This window comes from Papio anubis, chromosome 5 (assembly GCF_008728515.1).
Source record: "Papio anubis isolate 15944 chromosome 5, Panubis1.0, whole genome shotgun sequence".
NCBI lineage: Eukaryota > Metazoa > Chordata > Mammalia > Primates > Cercopithecidae > Papio > Papio anubis.
In genome coordinates this window covers 47,494,771-47,514,144 of record NC_044980.1, presented here as the reverse complement: position 1 = coordinate 47,514,144, position 19,374 = coordinate 47,494,771, and the positions used below count along the sequence as shown (strand labels likewise).

General features: G+C 36.7%; 1 protein-coding gene across 1 annotated transcript in view; it reads right to left on the bottom strand.

The window, feature by feature from the left end:
• The window catches only part of ITGA1 (integrin subunit alpha 1), a 164,431-nt gene that overhangs the window by 37,878 nt on the left and 107,179 nt on the right, over nucleotides 1-19,374 (bottom strand). The window contains exons 10-15 of the mRNA XM_031666153.1: nucleotides 16,161-16,234; nucleotides 14,988-15,132; nucleotides 7,836-7,981; nucleotides 4,318-4,461; nucleotides 2,942-3,199; nucleotides 217-347 (exon numbers count right to left, since the gene is read on the bottom strand). Coding sequence (XP_031522013.1) covers nucleotides 217-347; nucleotides 2,942-3,199; nucleotides 4,318-4,461; nucleotides 7,836-7,981; nucleotides 14,988-15,132; nucleotides 16,161-16,234 — 898 coding nt within the window. The remainder of the gene's footprint in view (nucleotides 1-216; nucleotides 348-2,941; nucleotides 3,200-4,317; nucleotides 4,462-7,835; nucleotides 7,982-14,987; nucleotides 15,133-16,160; nucleotides 16,235-19,374) is intronic.

Below are 19,374 nucleotides of genomic sequence, written 5' to 3'. Positions count from 1 at the left end.
AAAAAGAGTTCATTCTACTTGTTTCTTTCATATAGCTTCTTTGTTCTTAAGATATATTGACTCTTTCAGCTCACTCAGCTGAATAACTTGTATCTGCATAGTGGAACACAAAAGGAAATAGATATTTGGTATGATACGAGCTCCAATCACACTGGGAGCTCGGCAAGTTATGGGTGACCCAGTCTCAGATTAACAGGCTGTTATTAAAATACTTACCAGAAGAGGGCAGCACCACCAAGGCCCCCAATAGTCACATCTGTCAGACCGTCACCATTTAAATCCATTTCTCCGTGGATAGACTGGCCAAAAAATTTCAGTGTCTCACCATCCCCACCTGATGGAATACGCTGTGAGAATCCAAAAAAAGAGTTTCATATGAGAAGAGTCTGTTCAAAACAGTTTCAAATAAATCTGAGAATTTAAATTGTTTAACAAAATCAAAATTAAAGATCTTTTGGGAATCCGCCCAAGAGGTCCCTCACGTGGAGATAAAGAGGAAAAATTCAGATGTTCCCAGAGGATATTGCTCTTTTTATAGTACAGACAAAATCATTTCAAGGTCACTGACACCAGAGACAGAGGAAAAAATTATATAATGTCATTTTGTCTAATCCTCAAAGGAAACAGTATGAGTAATTGGTTCTGTGCTTTCTGCTTCCTAGCCAATCCCATCATACAGACATATTTAAAGGTACTGGAGATCTTGAAAACATATCATATTAGGGCAGCGGGGAGAGGAGTAGAAGATTGCTCTAGGGGTCAATTTGGAGTTCACTGAACTTTGTGGCTGGGTATAAATAATACATCCCATCAAATACATTTTCCAATATGTAATCTCTACTGTCTTTCAAAAATTGTCCTAAAAGTTGAGGGCACGAGACTCAATTCCACTCACATGTATTCACAACGTTGAGATGGCACAAATGAATATGTCTTGAAGACAGATCTGTGCATATTACCATACATAGTATGTTTGATATCTGTACTTCCCGACTTAGCATTGGTTCAAGCTGAAGCTAATGCTTTTAACAGAAGTCCATGGCAAGCAGACAGGACTTACAAACCCTCCCTAAACTTCAAGTCTTCTCAGATTCTTGTTTTCCACATAAAAAACATAAAATAAGAAGCCCACTAAGGAAAACCAAATGGAAACAGTTTTCATGCTTAAACAGGTTAGGCTCATTTTAAAGTTGTTTTTTGTTGTCGTTGTTGTTGTTGTTGTTTTGAGACGGAGGCTCGCTCTGTCACCCACGCTGGAGTGCAGTGGCGCTACCTCAGTTCACTGCAACCTCCACCTCCCAGGTTCAAGCACTTCTCCTGCCTCAGCCTCCCAAGTAGCTGGGATTACAGTTGCGCACCACCACTCTCCCGACTAATTTTTTGTATTTTTGGTAGAGACGGGGTTTCACCATGTTGGCCAGGCTGATCTCGAACTCCTGACCTTGTGATCTGCCTGCCTCGGCCTCCCAAAGTGCTGGGATTACAGGCATGAGCCACTGCACCCAGCCATCCTCATTTTTTTAAGCGAAGAATTCAGGAGATATCTGCCTCATTGGTTCTATGGGCTTGACTGTTTGATTCTGGATTATCCCACACATAAGCAGCATCTGGTTCTCATGGAAATGAGTAAGCACATCTTCACCTATTCCTTCAAAAAGCATTTTGCCAGTAATTAAACAAATCCAACTCTAATATTCTTTTTGTTGTTTTTGTTTAAAGTTGCATCTTGATTTATCACCATTTAGAAAACAAGTTGTTTATGACAATCTATTTCATCTCACAATGATTTAGGTTTCCTTTTCTACTTCAAATGCTACCCCATTAAATTTACAGGATTGACACTGAAGGAGTAAAGTGGAAGAATATAAGAAAGAACCTCTTCCTGTGTTTCCTAATTCCATCATGCCCCAGTCATTAATATTGCCTGTCTCTTGTTACGTAAATAATGCCATAAAGATTTTCAACAGAAACAAATTATTTATCAAATGGCTACAAGTGCTCTTATTGAAATAAGCTCTTTATTCTGTTCACTATTGTTGTTACGGTTTTATGAAAAATCACTCATGTTTGCATTACATGAATAGATTTTGAGAGCTCTGTTGACTACAGAACCAAAGAGAACACTCAAATAGAAAATGAAATAATTAATATTCTGATTTCTTTTCAAACTATGTAAGTTAGAAGGTAGTGAATTCTGATTTATTTGTAAGTAGCTGTTCAATATCTAACCGACTGTGATTACCTAAAAACAGACAATTACATTCAAACTCCTTTAAATTATTTTGTTTTTATAGTGCATTTAGCACTTTTGTAACTTGTTATTTTTCTAATGCAGGAAAAAAATACGCTTATGGATTAGAGCTGTTAACTGACAACAAAGTACAAACAAGAATAACAGAAGTTCCCTGCAGCTTACACTTAATATTCAGATTTATTTTTCCTAAGGATTACTTGTGAGAAAATTATAAACCTTTAGAAATCCTAATTCACTTGAGGAAAATATAACAACTTAATGGATAAATATGAACTTAATGCAATTTATTATAACAGCATGAACATTAAATATAAAATCAAGAATCTAATTTCCTTTATTGGTTAAGTCATATAATTATTTTTGCCTTATTCACAAAGCAGTGCCCTCTATTTAGAATGGGACACACAGAAGATGTTAAACAGCATTGTTACAAATAATTCTTTTGTTTTTTACTGTGTCAAAAAGTCAAATCCTGGAGACATGGAAAATAACAACAGAAAGGAAATTACATAAATGTATAAAATATAAAGTAATTAATCTATAAGGAGCACTTAAAGAGAATTAAATCTAGTTTCCCAATAAGGTCAGGAGGAAGAAATTAAATAACTCATGAAGTTAGACAGGTAATGCCTGGCATCGAACTGACTTATCACTGAAGGGTGGGAATCTGTAGGTTTCAACTCTTACTTGTGCATACTCTTTCCTTATCGTCTTGCCACTTCCATGATAAATGTACACAGCTCCCCCGTGATCATCTTCCAGCGGAGCTCCTATCACGATGTCATTAAATCCATCAAGATTGAGGTCTTTTACAGCAGCAATAGCAGTTCCAAAACGAGCCCCGCATGGCTCATTTTTGTTTTCTTTTGTGCATGAATTGTGCTGCCGAGATGAACAGCACGTCTGCTTAGTAGGTTCCAGGCTCATTTGATATTCAAACCTTGTCTGGAAGAAAGATAAACAGGATATTTACAGATTTCCATCATTACTACAGCAGAGTAAAATTTTTAAAGTATACTAAATCAGTGCTATTAACAGCCATTTGTACATTAGTGGTAAGGGTGGTAAAATTTCTTTAAAATTGTGCCTATCTGAGAGCAAAGTTAGGGATTCCAAAGAGCAGATTGTAGAAGTGTGGGAGACATACTTTAATGGAATCTCTCTTTAATGCAATTGAGTGAGTATATAATTCAGAGCATCTTTTTCAGGCCAAATAATATTTAAATCCTTAATTTGTACCACTATCCGCTCTTCACCCAATATTGTGCAAAGTGAAAATTTATTCTGCTTTAAAAGGAAACTTTCTCTAAAGCTGCCTAGAGTGGAAGAAAAAAAAAAATCCCAGACAGAAAGTACTAGCAAAGGTGATCAAGAATACACTTTCTTGGAAAAAGAACAAAACAGCCTGGGACAAAAAAAGTTGACAGGAGGGAGCCAAAAAATGATAAGAAGAAAGATATATGATTTATTATTTAAAATAATCAATTTAGGAGAGAATGTACGTATTTGGAAAAGCTAAATAAACACTGGCTTTGCTGTAAAGAGCAAAACATTCTTCTAATGAAGAAATTAAAAATTATTTAACTTAAAAAATGATGTCTAAAGTCAAGCATGGAAGACAAAATCTCACTCCAGCCCAGTGAAGTATTTCCTGGAAGTCTGCAGTGTCGCTGCCTTGAAACTCATGACTTCTCCCCCTCAACCCTATCCGATTTAACTGCTGAGGTTGTTATCCACCTCCAAGCCAGAGCTGATAAGCCTCCCAGGCTAAATAAGCCTTGTGGGTTTATTTAACAGTTTAGTGAGATTTATATTTACCTCCTTTATCCTATACAGTGTTAAACATAATTCACATTTCCAAGCAGAAAATATCTAAGGGTTGGAGCTACTTTATTAGAATTATAAATGGTCATTTCAAAACTGAGGGGTTGGTGGAGTGAATAAATCCTGATAGCTTCTTTGCTCTGTTTTTTCAAAGTGAGTGAAAAAGTAGAACCTATTATTCAAAAATGAAGAGAAGGAAGAGATTTTATTGGATTTCTACCAAACTCAGACATCATTACCTGATTGAGAGCATACACATACACTTTTCCTTGCTCCTCTTTCTCCGTTCCCATGTACATAGGGGCTCCGACTAGAAGAATGTCAGTATTAGAATCCTTGTCAATGTCAATTGTTGTTAAAATACTGCCAAAGTAGGAACCAATCTAGGACACAAAATGAAACAAAACAGCCCAATGAACATCGGAAATTCTCAAGGAAGCTGAAATCTACATTTGTTTTACTTCTAGCAATCTAGTAGAGGAGCTAGTTGGCAAAGGAAATGAAAGATAGAAATTGATGCTCCCTGAAAGTTATTTATTGGCTCTTTCATGAGGATAAAGAATATTAGTCGGTTCCATCTTTGAGGATGAACAGCTGTTACAGATTTCATTGCTTGACAGTAACAAAATGAATTTCTTTAGATTTCACTCTAACCTCTCTTTCTTCTCCACAAATCAGAAAAGGTCAGTAATACTATAGTGATTTTTTAAGGAAATAAAATTAGATAAGCAGTAGAATGCATTCTGTAATGGTTGCATATATGTTTAAATACATTATAAGGAACTGAGTTGCACTGGAATACTGGTGTGGCATATTTCACCTCATAGTCTTGGAAGATTGTCTTCTCAATTAAATGATTAAGTGTTATCCCAGCAGCTATGGGATACAGAAAAATATGGAAGGATTGCAGGGGGATCATCCCTTGTAGCAATATGTTTTCTCATTTAAAGATAGTAATCTGTTTAGACAAAAGCAGAGAACTTACACTTCATTACTTAAATGCTTAAACAAGTTTTTCAAATATTATTCTATGCTTAATATTTGATGCTCTTAATAATTATCTTATTGTACATCTCCCTGTAGTGGCTTCTGTGATTTTACTCTTACAATCTTGCTTCTGCCCCTGTGGCATAGACACTCTTTCATATTTACTGGCTTCTTCCCCGACTCCCATTTTCTGAATTTTGGCCTCTTCTAAAGCTCAGACCTGTAGCTTTTTTCCATTCTCTTACCCTAGATAACCAATCCTTCTTAAACATTTCTACTAAGGCAATTGCAAATATCATTCTGTCTTCCTTCTCAAGGCTTCAGTTCTACATTTCTAGACATTGCTCCTAGGCATGTGGGCAAAAGACACTGCCTTTTGAGTGCACTTTTCTCACAGGTTTTTGAGGGGCTTAAGAGGTCTTCTTAAAAGTTGAATTAATTATAAACATAAATAAATTAGAAGATCTTGCAACACTGGGTTTTCCTTCCCACATGGCAACGGTCAACTGGAGCTCGGTGGAATTTTACAAGCTGCCCAGGGCCATGATTCCCACCACTTCCTGTGTTTTTTCACCCAGCAGCTTTACTCATTGACTTTACCTATTTTGATTTTACTTTACTGGCACATGCAAATATCTGAATTTGTGCTTACTGTTACAAGGAACATGTCTAAAAGCCAAACGTCACTGTTAAAAATACCTAAATTGCTTGAGGTGTTGACATTCTAATCATGGAGCCACCTTTCTTTCACATTCCCAGGCTGAAACTGAAGTCATTCATGATTTAAATCATTCATGATACTCTCCTCAACTTTCATATGTAAATTTTCATAAAATTTGACACTTCCTGTCTTGTAGACAATTAATGGAGTGATAATGGATCTAAGATGTCATCTAAAATGCTTCATTTTACTATTGTCAATTTCTTCTTATTGATATCTGTCATGCCCCTTCCTTTTCCATTTTTACTGCTGACATCTTATTTTACGTTCTTCTTACCTCCAGTTTGAGCTATAACAATAGCCTTACTCTAACTGTTATGCATTTTCCGAGTATAAATGTGGGCAAAGAGTTAATAAAACCCTTTCACCTGATACATGAGGATCTGACCTTTAGTTACTCTAACTCTGTTGCCCTGGGAATCTTCTGAGGCTGGGATTTCAACTTTACCACTAAGGCTAAGCTGTTGCTTTTACCCCTGATGGGGTAAAAATAACCTCTTATTGGGATATTGTATTCAGGCTGTGTGGAACTATAAATGATTTATAAGGACCTGATGAAGATGACATAGTTTTGACTTCCCAGAGCGCAGTTACTCTTGTAGCCAGCCTGCCCTTTGTAGAGACCCTGGAAGCTATGTCTATGGTGCTGTCATAAAAGATACTGCTCCTGCGGGGCATGGGGCTAGAAAGCCAGTGCAGTCTGTGGACATGACTAATGTGAGTATCCCTGCACCTGAGCTTTACTGCTGCGCTGGGCTGCAGCTGGGACTCCTGCAGAACAGCAGGGCTGATGCGGCCCTGCCCCTCTAGTCTAGAGAGTTGGAATATTTAGTGAAGGCTAAGAAGAACCCCTCTCCCACCCTCTGTAAAAGGACTGTGGAATAAAGTTAATAAATCCTCCTTGTAGAACTGTTGAAAAATACAGAAAACTTTTTAGAGATAAAAGTTCCCTGAGCTATCACAATTCAAAAATAACAACAACAAAAAGCATGGTTAGATCTTTCTTTCAGTTAATATGTATGTGTGTGTGTGTGTGTGCACGTGTGTGTAAATGTTTGCATATTTATGATGTTTCTTTCAGTTTATATATATACATATATAAATGTTATTTCATGTATAATTTCCCAAATTTCTTTTAATATTCAATACCACCTAATAAGAATTTTCCAATCTTAAATATTACAGCCAATTTCCCATTACCTCCAGGATAAAATCCAAGCTCTTAATTTGCCATTCAAAACCTCACATAATATGAGTCCATGTTATCTTTTTAACTTTCTCTTTCACTGCTCTTCCTACCTATCTATATTCTATCATCCCTTGTAGATTCAGCCCAAATTTCATCTTCTAAGAAGCTTTTCTGCACCAATCCTAGCTTAAAGCAATCTCATCATATTCTGACTGTATTGTCTGGGCCACTGGTAATTTCGTACCTCTTAATGTTTTGGATCTCTTTTCTTGTGTATGTATTTGTATGTCTGTATCTACATCTATTATGCATCTTTTTTTTTTTTTTTTCTTCTGAGATGGGGTTCCACTCTTGTTGCCCAGGCTGGAGTGCAGTGGCACGATCTCGGCTCACGGCAACCTCCACCTCCCAGGTTCAAGCGATTCTCCTGCCTCAGCCTCCCTAGTAACTGGGATTACAGGCATGTGCCACCACGCCCGGCTAATTTTGTATTTTTAGTAGAGTTTTTTTCTCCATGTTGGTCAGGCTGTTTAGTAGAGTTTGGTTTCTCCATGTTGGCCAGGCTGGTCTCAAACTCCTGACCTCAGGTAATCTGCCCGCCTCAGCCTCCCAAAGTGCTGGGATTATAGGTGTGAGCCACCGTGCCCAGCCTATTATACATCTTACCTCCACCCCCATCCAACATGAAGAGAAAGATACAGACACTATACATCCTTCCAAAGAACCTAACATGGGGCCCTGTTCCCAGTTGTTACTGAATATGTGGATAACACATTTTTAAAAGTTTAGGACAATAGACAGTAAACATACATAGAGTATGAATAGATTAATTTAAATAAAACAATATTTTTCAAGTTTACCTGTTCTCCACTGAGTGTCTGGAGAATTTTGATGTTTCCATCTTCCATCCTGTAGATAATGACCTGGCCTGTATGATTGTACCGAGGCTGTCCAGCAATATAGAGCACATCTCCAGAAGAAGCAGTAGCAGAGTTTACAGTGTAACCTAACAAAAGAAAGATTCCAGATATACCACCTGGACCCTTGAAGTCTTCATGTAATAAATTAAAACTCTTTCTAAATGACCAAGAGAATCATTTTTATATGGTTATATTTTGAAAATAATATTTTTTCTTCAGTGCATGTAAGAATTTGTTCTGGTGGAGGCTTTTAATGTGCTCTCTATCTACCACAATTGCTTTCTCCGGAGAATCTATTTACCCCCAGTCTGAGTTTTTCATTATTTAAAATCACAAATGATACAACAATGATGACACACAGAAAAACATTGCACATCCCCACCCCATTTTGTAATAAATCGATTGTATTTCATTTGGATATATGTGTCTGCACTACAGAATTTAATACTTTTTATATAGTTGGATCAGAGAAAATGTAAACTTTTTCTGTGCTGCTACTAGCTTTTTAAATTGTAATTTTAAATAATTGAAGATGATTTCTCTTGGTTAAAGCATAAAGACATTACATTTATATTACATGAGCATTGCCCGATAAAACACTAGAATTCAGGTGGTTTTAATATTTTTGTTATTACACTTAAGATTTCAAAGACACCTTGGTGCATTTAAATTTGTCCCTCTTCTGGATTTTTTGACAGTAAATTTTAAGGAATAGATCACTGGATCAAGTTTTTAATGATTCTTATAGTGTCTAGAAAATTGTTTCCAGAAAATTTGTACTACTTTGTTCTATGAACAGCCATATGAAAGACAATTTCATGAAACTGTCCCAGGCTTTGTGTATTATCACTATTATTTAAATTTGTGTATGTTTTAATAGGTGTTAAACATCGTCTAACAACAGTACCTTGCTGTGATTTTAATGTGACTTTATTCAACAGAGAGCTTGAATCGTTTTTCACATATCTGATCTTTCCTCTTTTTAATTGAGCTTCCATGCTCTTTAAAATTTTGAATTGTCTTTTTTCTACTTTTGATTTTATTTGCATGTATTTTATATTGAAGTTATTCCTGGGTCATTAATTTTGTTTCTTCAGTTTCTTCTGGAATACCTTCTTCTTCTGCGCAACCTCCTCCTCTGGTTTAGAAAAATCTGTTCTATTTCAGTAAGCATCATCTCAGTGCGGTGGGTGCGACAGTGGGGGTGGAGGTCACATGTGGGTTAATCTGACCATGAGCCCTGTAAATAGAGCCAGTGCATCTTGGGTGCTTCGCCCACCTAGATGTACACAATGATCAAGAGAATCTACATACAAACCTTTAAGATCAGCACTGTTTTTTATATTTTTAAGCATGTGCAACAAACTTTCAGCACTCTTTTGGGGCCATAAACCTTCTGTCCAGCTCCACTGTTTGGCTTCGGGCACATCTACCAACTCCACCATTGCAATGATAGAACGGCACACACTGCTTCTGGAAAGTCACATCTTTCAGATACTTGCTGGCTTTTCAGATATACACACCCCTGATTGCCTGGGTATTTTCATGGATCTTCTTAAAGTGAACATGAAGATTTGAATCTCTTGATTTGCATAATTTTTTGGGTTGTTCTGGGTCAAGTGAATAGTAAACCATTTTAAGAGATCATCTCAGGCTGCTTACAGGAAGAGCATAAATTGTGTCTTTAGGATTAATTTTTGAGTGAAAAATCAGATTTGTTCTTTGTGTTTTGAGAACACAGCGACATCAATGAATAAAATTATCACATGCAGATTTTGATTTTATAAAAGGAATAACTCTTCTAATAACCAGATTTCTTCAGTGCAGTAGAAGTCAGATTATTTTTCAAAATGCCACAGAATAGCACTTCTCACTGAGAAAAATATCATTTTCTAACTCACTTACCAAGTATTTTACTATAAAGTAAGTTTGACTTTCTTCCAAAAGTGTTAAAAAGGAAAAAAAGTTTTTATACAATATATTTATTCTTACAAGTGCTAAAGGAACACAGTTACGCACGCATATTATCCTTTATGAATATTCCTCACATTCTCATTCCTTCATCTTTCTTTGAGGGTTGTTTTATTATTATGCATAATAGAATCTAAAATATTTTTTCAAACATGTAATGTGTTATATGTTTATAAAATAAATCTTTCAGGCCATGTTTATACATACATAAAATGGAAACGAAGAATGTGCAAAACGAAGGCCATTTTATTTCATGCCACTCTACTAAGAACTATAAAGAAGGGAGTAGAATGAGAGTGTTAGTACGTGTGTGTGTGTGTAATTTGCAGAGCTGTGAATGTAACTGGATAAAAGGCCTCTTTTAAAAATAAGTTGAAAATTTTGTTTGAGGCTAGGAGTTGTGAGATTATTTAGTTAACTCTCTTTGATGACTTATACTTCATAAATAAAAATATTAGTTGAAATAATCTCAGGGACAGTTAGCATAGTTACTAATTGAGGCTTGGGTGTCTAAAGACAAGAAAGAAGAAAAGAAAAAGAGAGCCAGAGCCAAGTAAAGCCTAAATTTAGTAGAAGGAAAATAATTATAAATATTTAAGCTTAATAGTGTTTCCTGAAAAAGAAAAGAATAAGATGGACGAAAAGGGCTGGGCGCGGTGGCTTGCGCCTGTAATCCCAGAACTTTTGGAGGCTGAGGCTGGTGGATCACCTGAGGTCAGGAGTTTGAGACCAGTCTGGCCAACATGATGAAACCCGGTCTCTACCCAAAATACAAAAGCTTAGCCAGGGGATGGTGGCAGGTGCCTGTAATCCCAGTTACTCGGGAGGCTGAGGCAGGAGAATCACTTGAATGCAGGAGGTGGAGGTTGCAATGAGCAGAGATCGTGCCACTGCACTCCAGCCTGGGCAATAAGAGAGAAACTCTGACTCAAATTAAGAGAAAAAAAAGAGGAAGAAAAGGCCAAAATGGGTGGCATAGCCCTTTGCATGAATTTATGAAGAATGAATTCTGTCAGCTCTCATAATTCACTTCTGGGGTAAAGGGCCAGGATCTAGTGAGGTAATGGGAAACAGGTATGATCTGTCTTGATGCCAAGACATTGCCTCAGATCTTTCCTTCTCCTTTGGAAGCTGTTGGCAGGAATAGAATTCAGCAAACTGTGGGTGGAGGAAGCGGGGGAACATAATCCCAGCTGTATTCTCACCACTAAATCCACTTGCAATGCATATTGGCATAAGGCAGTTTGGGTAATAGAAGGATAGGGGTACGATTATGTCCTGAGACAGATGTTTGACAGCTAACTGATCATTATGGATAAGCACAGGATTTTTCTAATAGAGCCTCTGCCTCTCTGCTTCCTTCATAAGATTTTTCATAGTCTTACAACTTGCAATCCATACAGATTTACAAAAAAATACATTCAGTGTCTTCTCAATTTGTGACCCCCACAAAGAAACATTTTGAAAACTTCATTTCAGATTTAGAATATTATTTTGGGTGAAAAAAAAAAAACAAGGTATTTGTCCTGCCTTTTGGATGCTTTTCTATTTTGAAAGAAATCCTACATGTATTAGACTTTATGTTGGCAAAATGTCACATACCCTCACTTGTGAGTAAGCTAATGAAATAATTTCTGAAACAGAAAAGGAAATCTCAGCACACTGTAGAAAACATATCCAAAAATTTCCTTTTTGGACAGAGAGAAGTCATATATTATAAATACTGTGGTCAGAAATGATTCTTTTAATATTTTCTCACTTACAGTGCCATCTTTAAGTTGAATTATCCAAGTCTGCTTTAAGCAACGTTTAACCAAAGCTTTTTGGGAATGACAAACTTAGGATTCTTAAAAGTTTACTTATTTTAAAGGAATTTAATCACATATAATTAAGAATACCAAAAACTACAGTGCTATCAATTAAAATATGTGGGCTTCCTAAGAGTGACAACAATATCATACACATCTTTGTGGGCTTCACACAGTGTCTTTAATTTTGTAAATACTCAATACTTACTAGTAATAGTACTAATGTCAGCTACTATTATTATTTTGTATTATGTATGAGTTTTCTATTGCTGCTGTAACAAATTACTAAAAACTTGGTGGCTTAAAGCATCATAACTTATTATCTTACAATTCTGTACATTAGAAGTCTGGCATAGAGCTTCCTGGACTAAACATCAGGATATTGGCAGGTCAGTGTTCCTTTTGGGAGCCTATCAAGGAGAATCCATTTTCTTGCCCTTTGTAGCACTGGAGTCATCCACAGTTTTTGGCTTGTGGCCCCCCTCCATCTTTAAAGCCAACAACATTGCATCTCTCTGACCATTTTCCCATAGTTCTGTCTCCCTTTGGCCACATCCAAGAGAGGTTCTCTGATTTTTAGAATGCTTGATTATATCAGGTCCAGCCAGATATCTGAGGATAATCTTCCCATCTTTTCCTTAATTTCATCATATCTGAAAAGTCCCTTTTGCCATGCAAAGTAACCTATTCATGGGCCCAGGGATTAGCACATGGACATCTTTGGGGATCATTATTCTGCCTACCACAATACTAATAAGAGGAATGTTTATTATATAACATTACATAATAAAAAATACAAAATAACATTTACATAATAAAATAATAGACAACACCCATTGATTGTTAACTGTGTGTCAGGCACAGTACTAAATACAGTCATTACTTAATCTAACAATCCAAATGATATATATGGTGTAATTATTTCCAGTTTAGAAATAGTAAGATTGAGGCTTTCAGCGGGAAAGTAATTTCCCTAAAGCCATAGCCAGAGGCAGAATCAGAAAACAAACTCAAGTCTCTATGACCTCATGGCTATCGCTAATTGTACATCTTGTACCATAATTGCTTCAAGTCTTTAGTATCAGCAGCTTTATAATTTTTATTTTTATGAGTGTACAATATTTGTTAAGTGGATTTACTATTTACTTAACTATCTGCATATTTTGGGGCATTTAGGATAATGGCATTTCCTTCAATACCATAAATAATAATACAGTGGAAATAACTGTTCACTTGGCATTCTTAAATATTGGATTTTTTTCCTTAGGTTAGGTCCACAGAAGTGAAATTTCTGTATAAATGTGGTATGAACATTTTTATAGCTCTGTAAACACACTGTCAAATGCCTTTCATAAGGAGTTTTACTAATTTATATGTCATCCATTATATAGGAAGATAAATGTTCTATATTTATTCTACATAGAATACAAAGAAGCCTCAGGTTAAGCTGGTTCTTGATTCCAAGGTATTTCACGTAAACAGTCTCATAGAACCTTAGGATGTAGTGAACTTTTAGAAGATATCTAATCTAATCCCCAGCCCTCTTTTTTTAAATATTCTGTGTCATAGCACATATCATGCTGATAGCGATTGCTTGTTCCATTATTGTCTCTCACCCAAAAAAGTAAGATTTATGAATGTAGGAATGGACCTGCCTCATCTATCTTCTTATTCTCTATAAACTCAGTGTTTGGCACATTGCTGGTACTCAGTATTTGTGCGGTGCTTTCTTAATCAACCCAGAATCAGTTATTTCAATATCGTGATATGAACACTGACATAAGAATCAGGAAGTCTCAATTGTGGTTTCACACCTGTCATAGGCAGCTGGGACACAATTGTTCTATCTCTCAGTTTCTCAATTGGAAATTAAGACTACATGCTCCATAGGATCTCTTTTAATGCTGAAATTTGAAATGAATTTTAAGCCTAACCCCTATATTTTATATCACAATCCTCCAAATACTTAAAAGACATGCAATGCACACTTTGTTTTCTAACCTTCAATTTCTTTAAGTTTTGGAGAGAGTGAGACTTGTAGCAAGGAATTGCTTCTGGAGCTAACTTCTCTATGTAATCTTTTACTGGCACATCCTAGTTTGTCATTTTCTCCCTCTAGCATGTGATACTTAGAACAACAAGATACTCTAGCTGTCGGCTGACCAGAGTGGAATGTAATAGGATTTCTATGAGAAACAGAGTAGACTTTCATTCATGCAGTTTTACATGTCTTAAGAGATTTTAGCAGTCACAGTGTAGCTGCTGTTGACTGTTACATTTTTAGTCATCTAAAACTATAGTCCTTTTATTCTTCTTAAGTCCTGCTGCCCCTACAGCTTTAATAGGTGTCCTTAAATAAGGAGATGTATAAACACCGCAGTAAAGACCTGCCACCTTCCTGGTAAAATAGAAAGCAACTGGGACAGAGAGAAAAAGACTTGCCTCTGGGACAGAAACATCTCAGAGAGGAATGCTAACATGTGAAACTGAATGCTTCCAGGCCAAGGTATTCTTTTTCTTTATCACTGCATCCCCAGCACTAAGATCAATGCCTGGGGCAAAAGAGGAGCCTCCAAATATTTGCTGAGTGAGTACGAGCTGGGAATCCATATCCTGATGGTCCTTTCTATTCTAGATCCTCCCAATCGTTCACAGAGATCTTTGTTCAGTGATGGGAGAGTTCCCTGGCATCCCCTAGGCATTGCTCAGCTTGGTATAGATCCCAAATAAAGTGGTACCAGACATATACCTCCTCATTTCTGGCAAGACACTGGGAAACAGGATCATGTTACATCACTGGGTTTAAGTTCAATATTTGTCTGATTGTGAATGGAGCTATTAAAGAAGAAGTTACATGAAAAAATACATTTTTCTTTTCCAAAATTAGGACACATAGAGAGAAATTAATGATAGGAGACATTTAAGACAATACGCGAGTTTGGTTTTCAGGATATAGGAGAAGTTGAGGTTTCCTTTTCTACTCTCCTTTCTTGTCCACAGGTTCAAAGCTCTTCTGAAGTTAAAATTGATTCCAGATACAGAGAAACTGAACATATCAGAAAGGGCACATATCATCCAAAACCATTCCCTGCATTAGATAGCCCTGCTAACAAACAATGTCTTCCATGTGTGTCATTTTGACTAACTAAAGCTGCTCAGAGGCCTGAAACTTTGCATGGGTTCTGAAAAATACCCGACTCATTGAAATAATCTTGCTATATGGTTGCAAGCCTATAGAAACATAAGCAAATAATGCTGAAGGTAAAAAATTGAAAAGTAAGACAACTCTTTTATAATTATATCCAAGCCTTACCTAAATAAGAAGCAAGCGGTTCATTCTTTTTGGTAGACTCAACGTTAAAGGTTGTGTTTCGAGGGATGATGATTTGACTAGCCTTCTGCATGACAACTGTTCCATTCCAATCATAGGCTCCTACTGCTCCAAGCATGACCCAGTCCTTACGTGCAAACGGATAAGATAATTATATTTAATAAAAATAATAAGGGGAAACACTTAAACACCATTAACAATGTGTATAGGTATACCATTCAAAGTGCTTCACATTTATTAGCTCATATAATCCTCATGATAACTCTATGGGCTAGATGCTATTGTTACCATACCTGTTTTACAGAAAAGGAAATCGAGGCACAAATAACTTGCCCAAGTTATACAGTAAAATTGCACATAAAAATGTCCATATTCTGGACCCGGGACAGCCCTGTCCACTGAAGAGGTAAGGGAGCCAGACCTACATCGCATTGGGGGGGATCTGAATGGGCCTTAGTTATAAATTTCTTTTTAAAAATAAACTTCTTATTATAATTAGAAACTGTACCAAGGATGGTAAGATTGTTGCTCAAAGTCACAAAATCAGGTAGTGACTGTCCTCTAAGTTTGATCTCTCTACCCACTTGCCCATTGGGGTTTTCTATTCTGTTTTTTCACGTATCAGGATCTGGACAAAAACAAACAAACAAATAAAAAAGCTTTCTTTGAAAAAAAAAAAAATGTCCATATTCTTTTGCAAGGACCATTATGCCTTTTCTTTCATTACCTGCAAATGATATATTTTTAAATCTCGCCTTTCTACTTTATTCTGGGTGCCAAGAATTGTAGGTCTTGAACACGGAATTGTAATAAGACCTTTGAATTCCTTGACACTGTGGAAAAATCTCCACATCTGTAGCAAATATGTTAAATTATTTCATTTAGACAGCTACATAATTACAAGGCACAGCTCACACTGTCTGATTCACAACTATTAATACAACACAATGAGCTGTGTGAGAGAACATGTTTTTCTAATAAGAAGCTTGTGAAACGACATTTTCCTGTTTGAATTAGCAAACATCATCATAGCCTGCATAATTGTTTAAGCTATGAACTGCACGTTGCACTTACAGTCCTGATGGCTAGACGTTGGTTTTGGGAAAGGAAGTCTTGCAAACATATATTTCATTTTCCACAAACTGGTCAACATACCTGTGAATAATGAGCACTGAAGCCAGTCTGAGACATTTCCATTTCAAATGAGGCTGCTGACTGGTCAGCTGTAGCTATAACATAGGAAAATATCACTGTAAATAAGTAACAATGCCTTTTCATGCACTACTGACTTGCAGAATACAGATACCTGGTAGGACTTGTGGTCTTACCAACCAGAACTTCAAACATTTTAGGGTATTTTCAGCCATACATTTCTCAACTCAAAATTTCTAGGTAGGCCTGGGTAGAAGACAGAGAAAGATAGTCAAAGGACTCATGTCTCAAATTCTTGCTCATTAGCGGCCCTGTCCTTGATGGAGGGGTTGAGAAATCTCCATTCTTATACTGTAGCATGTTGTGGATCCTATGGTGCTTTGGGTCCACATGGTTTAAGTTGGATGTGCTACAGGAGGAAATTCCTATCCAAATCCATGCCTTGGGAACACTGCCAAGAAATTCCCTTAATATGTTACGGGACTGAAAAACAATTTCATTCACATGTTTGAGGAGGTTTCTCAGCTCCATCAGTTCCACCCATATTCAGGCCATAGATCCTGTCAGAGTTTCATTGAGAGATAAAGGGTTTAGGTATTTTAGTATGCATTTATTTGCTCTAATCACTGCTGGTAAGTGTCACTCACAGATCAGGAGGGGTCTTTGGATAGGGCTGCCCACATGCCTTTCAATCATATATATTTAAAAGATCCTGTAGCCATTTTGAAGCTCTTTACTGAAATGCAGAGACAATTCAGAGCATTTTATGGCAGTCTGCTACTCTCAAATTATTCTCAAAATATTCACAAACCCAAAGCCACAATTTCCTGAGGGAGTTGATGGAATGTTGATTTATTTGCTTGCACTAGGGGTTACTGATTTATTTGGTCTTGCAGATAAGTTAAAAATAGCACTTAAGAAAGTCAGTCTGCCCTTTCGTTGAGGCAAGAGAATAATCAAATTTGTGAAGGTAACTGTATTTGTTAGTTATTTACATGGATAAAATTGTGAACAAATACATCAGTAATTACCTTTGTAGGACTAGATTAAATAGGGCAATCAATAATTCCAATATATCATTTTAATCTCTTGTACGAATTGTCCTGTAATTTAAATGACTGAGATGCACTTTAACTTTAATTTAAACATGTATTTTTAGTCCACAATGCTTTCAGGGGTTCTCTCACTTATCTGCAAGATCAGTAAGAATGCAGCAACAGAAGCCTGCATTATTTCCAGCACCTGCCCTGCTGCTATTCTGTCTTCAGCTAAGAACAGACAGAAGGAAGCTATGTGAAGTTCTTCCTGCTGCAGTGGCATCATGATAAGAGGTCACTATATTCTCCTGGGCTTCTTGTTGCAAACTCCTCCCTGGACTGTTCATGGGTGTTTGGGCCAGCCCCTCTAACCACTGTGCAGCCTCTGGTTAGAAATGTTGGCATTTTCTCCCAATGCTCAATGGGAAATGGAGACAGTAGACCATTTTCTGATGTACTAGGCAAGTCCTTGGCATACTTGCCTCAATAGATGGCACTGTCCTTGACAAGCCAAAATTTCTTAATCACAGCTATTTGTCATCTTAAGATACATGTTGACAGGAAATGGAGATTTCCCAAGCAACAAGGAAATAAAGTAAAAATCTCATGAAAAAAAAAAAAAAAAGAAACAATCTAGTCAAAACATTGCTTTTGGTGTAGTGTAGCAACAAAGATGATACAGAAGACATTTTTAATCTGTAAAGTTCCTTATAAAATGATGTCATATTTAAATATAGAGACTTCTTGGAGTGTTTGGGCTCTTCAACATGTCACCTTTAACCCATGGTGTAGTCAGATTAGAAACAATCTGAAATGTCATTTCAGATCATTGATCTCCCCCTCCCCCAGCTGATGTGGGCTTCATTTTTGCCAGTCTTAGATTACTTGCTTATTTAAGAGGAGATTTAGAAATGACACTGTATTCTTTTGAACTATAAAATGTAACTATGTAACTTTTTTAAAAAATTATTTTTACAGATTGTTTCTATCATATCTTAGCCCATGTTATTAAAAATAAAAGTACACAATGAGTTGGAAGACCTTATGTATTTTCCTTAAGGCCAGCCAAGTTCATAATCTGGTTTATTGGTAAATGACACCGGGATAGCTGTTAAGAGACCAAAGCCACTTAAAAATGACTTGTACACAGAGCACAAGACAGCTGAGTTCTTCAGAAGCAGCTGTAACTCCAGACTCATAAACAATTAGAGTGTTCTGTTTCTAAAGGCACAGGGGAAAGAGGCCAGGGGAAAAGGGAGGCAGAGAAATTCAGTCTGGCTGGGCAGTAGATTCCTATCACCTCTAAATCAAATGTTCTAAGTACGGATTGTGACCCAGTCATGAAATCAACAGACTCAGTATAGCCAGCATTTTTTTTCATTGAAAGAGATTAGGGTAGAATGGAAGAGATGAGAAGCCATCACAGTGTATCACATATAATAAGAATTATCTTGTGAAACTTTGCCTTATTTTTATATGTATATATTTATGTGCACTGGGTCAAAAAGCAACATGTAGTTATTATTGTGAGTCACACTCAAAAAAGGTTTGAAAGCCATAATTCTAAATAATCTTCTTTCCCTTCTATACATTTTCATAGTCTCATTTTTCTGCATTTTCCCAGTCCCTTGATGCTCAATCAAAATGGTCCACTTTCTTCAGTTATGTCTCATTCCCATTTTGTCTTTCTGTTTCCTATTATCAATCATATCAGGGAGACCAAGAAGGTGCTCTTAAATTTCTGCTTTTAAGATGCAGAAATAATAGTCTTTTAGTGTGTTCTCACAAGGACACGATCAACTGGATTTGGATGTAGCCTAAGGGGAAAAGAATTCTCTGGTGGTTTCTCTCCCTAGCTGGAGAAAAGGCGCATGTTCCCTGAGACTAGAGATCATCAAAGAATGTGAAGAAAGAAGCTTTGCCAGTTTGCCTAGCATAACAGTTCTGAAGATTTTTTTTAGGAAAGATCTAGTTCCAAAGTAATTAGCTACTTGACATCCTCTACCTAAGGCAGAATGGGGAATGCCATAACTTGTTATCCTTAACAGCCAGTCACCATTGAAAAATCAAGGGAAAATCTGCAAAGAAGTAACATGATTTAGACAAATACAGTGAACCAATGTTTCATTGCCATGGATTTTAAGGCAGAGTTCCATGAAGACCTTTAAACTGGGCAAGGA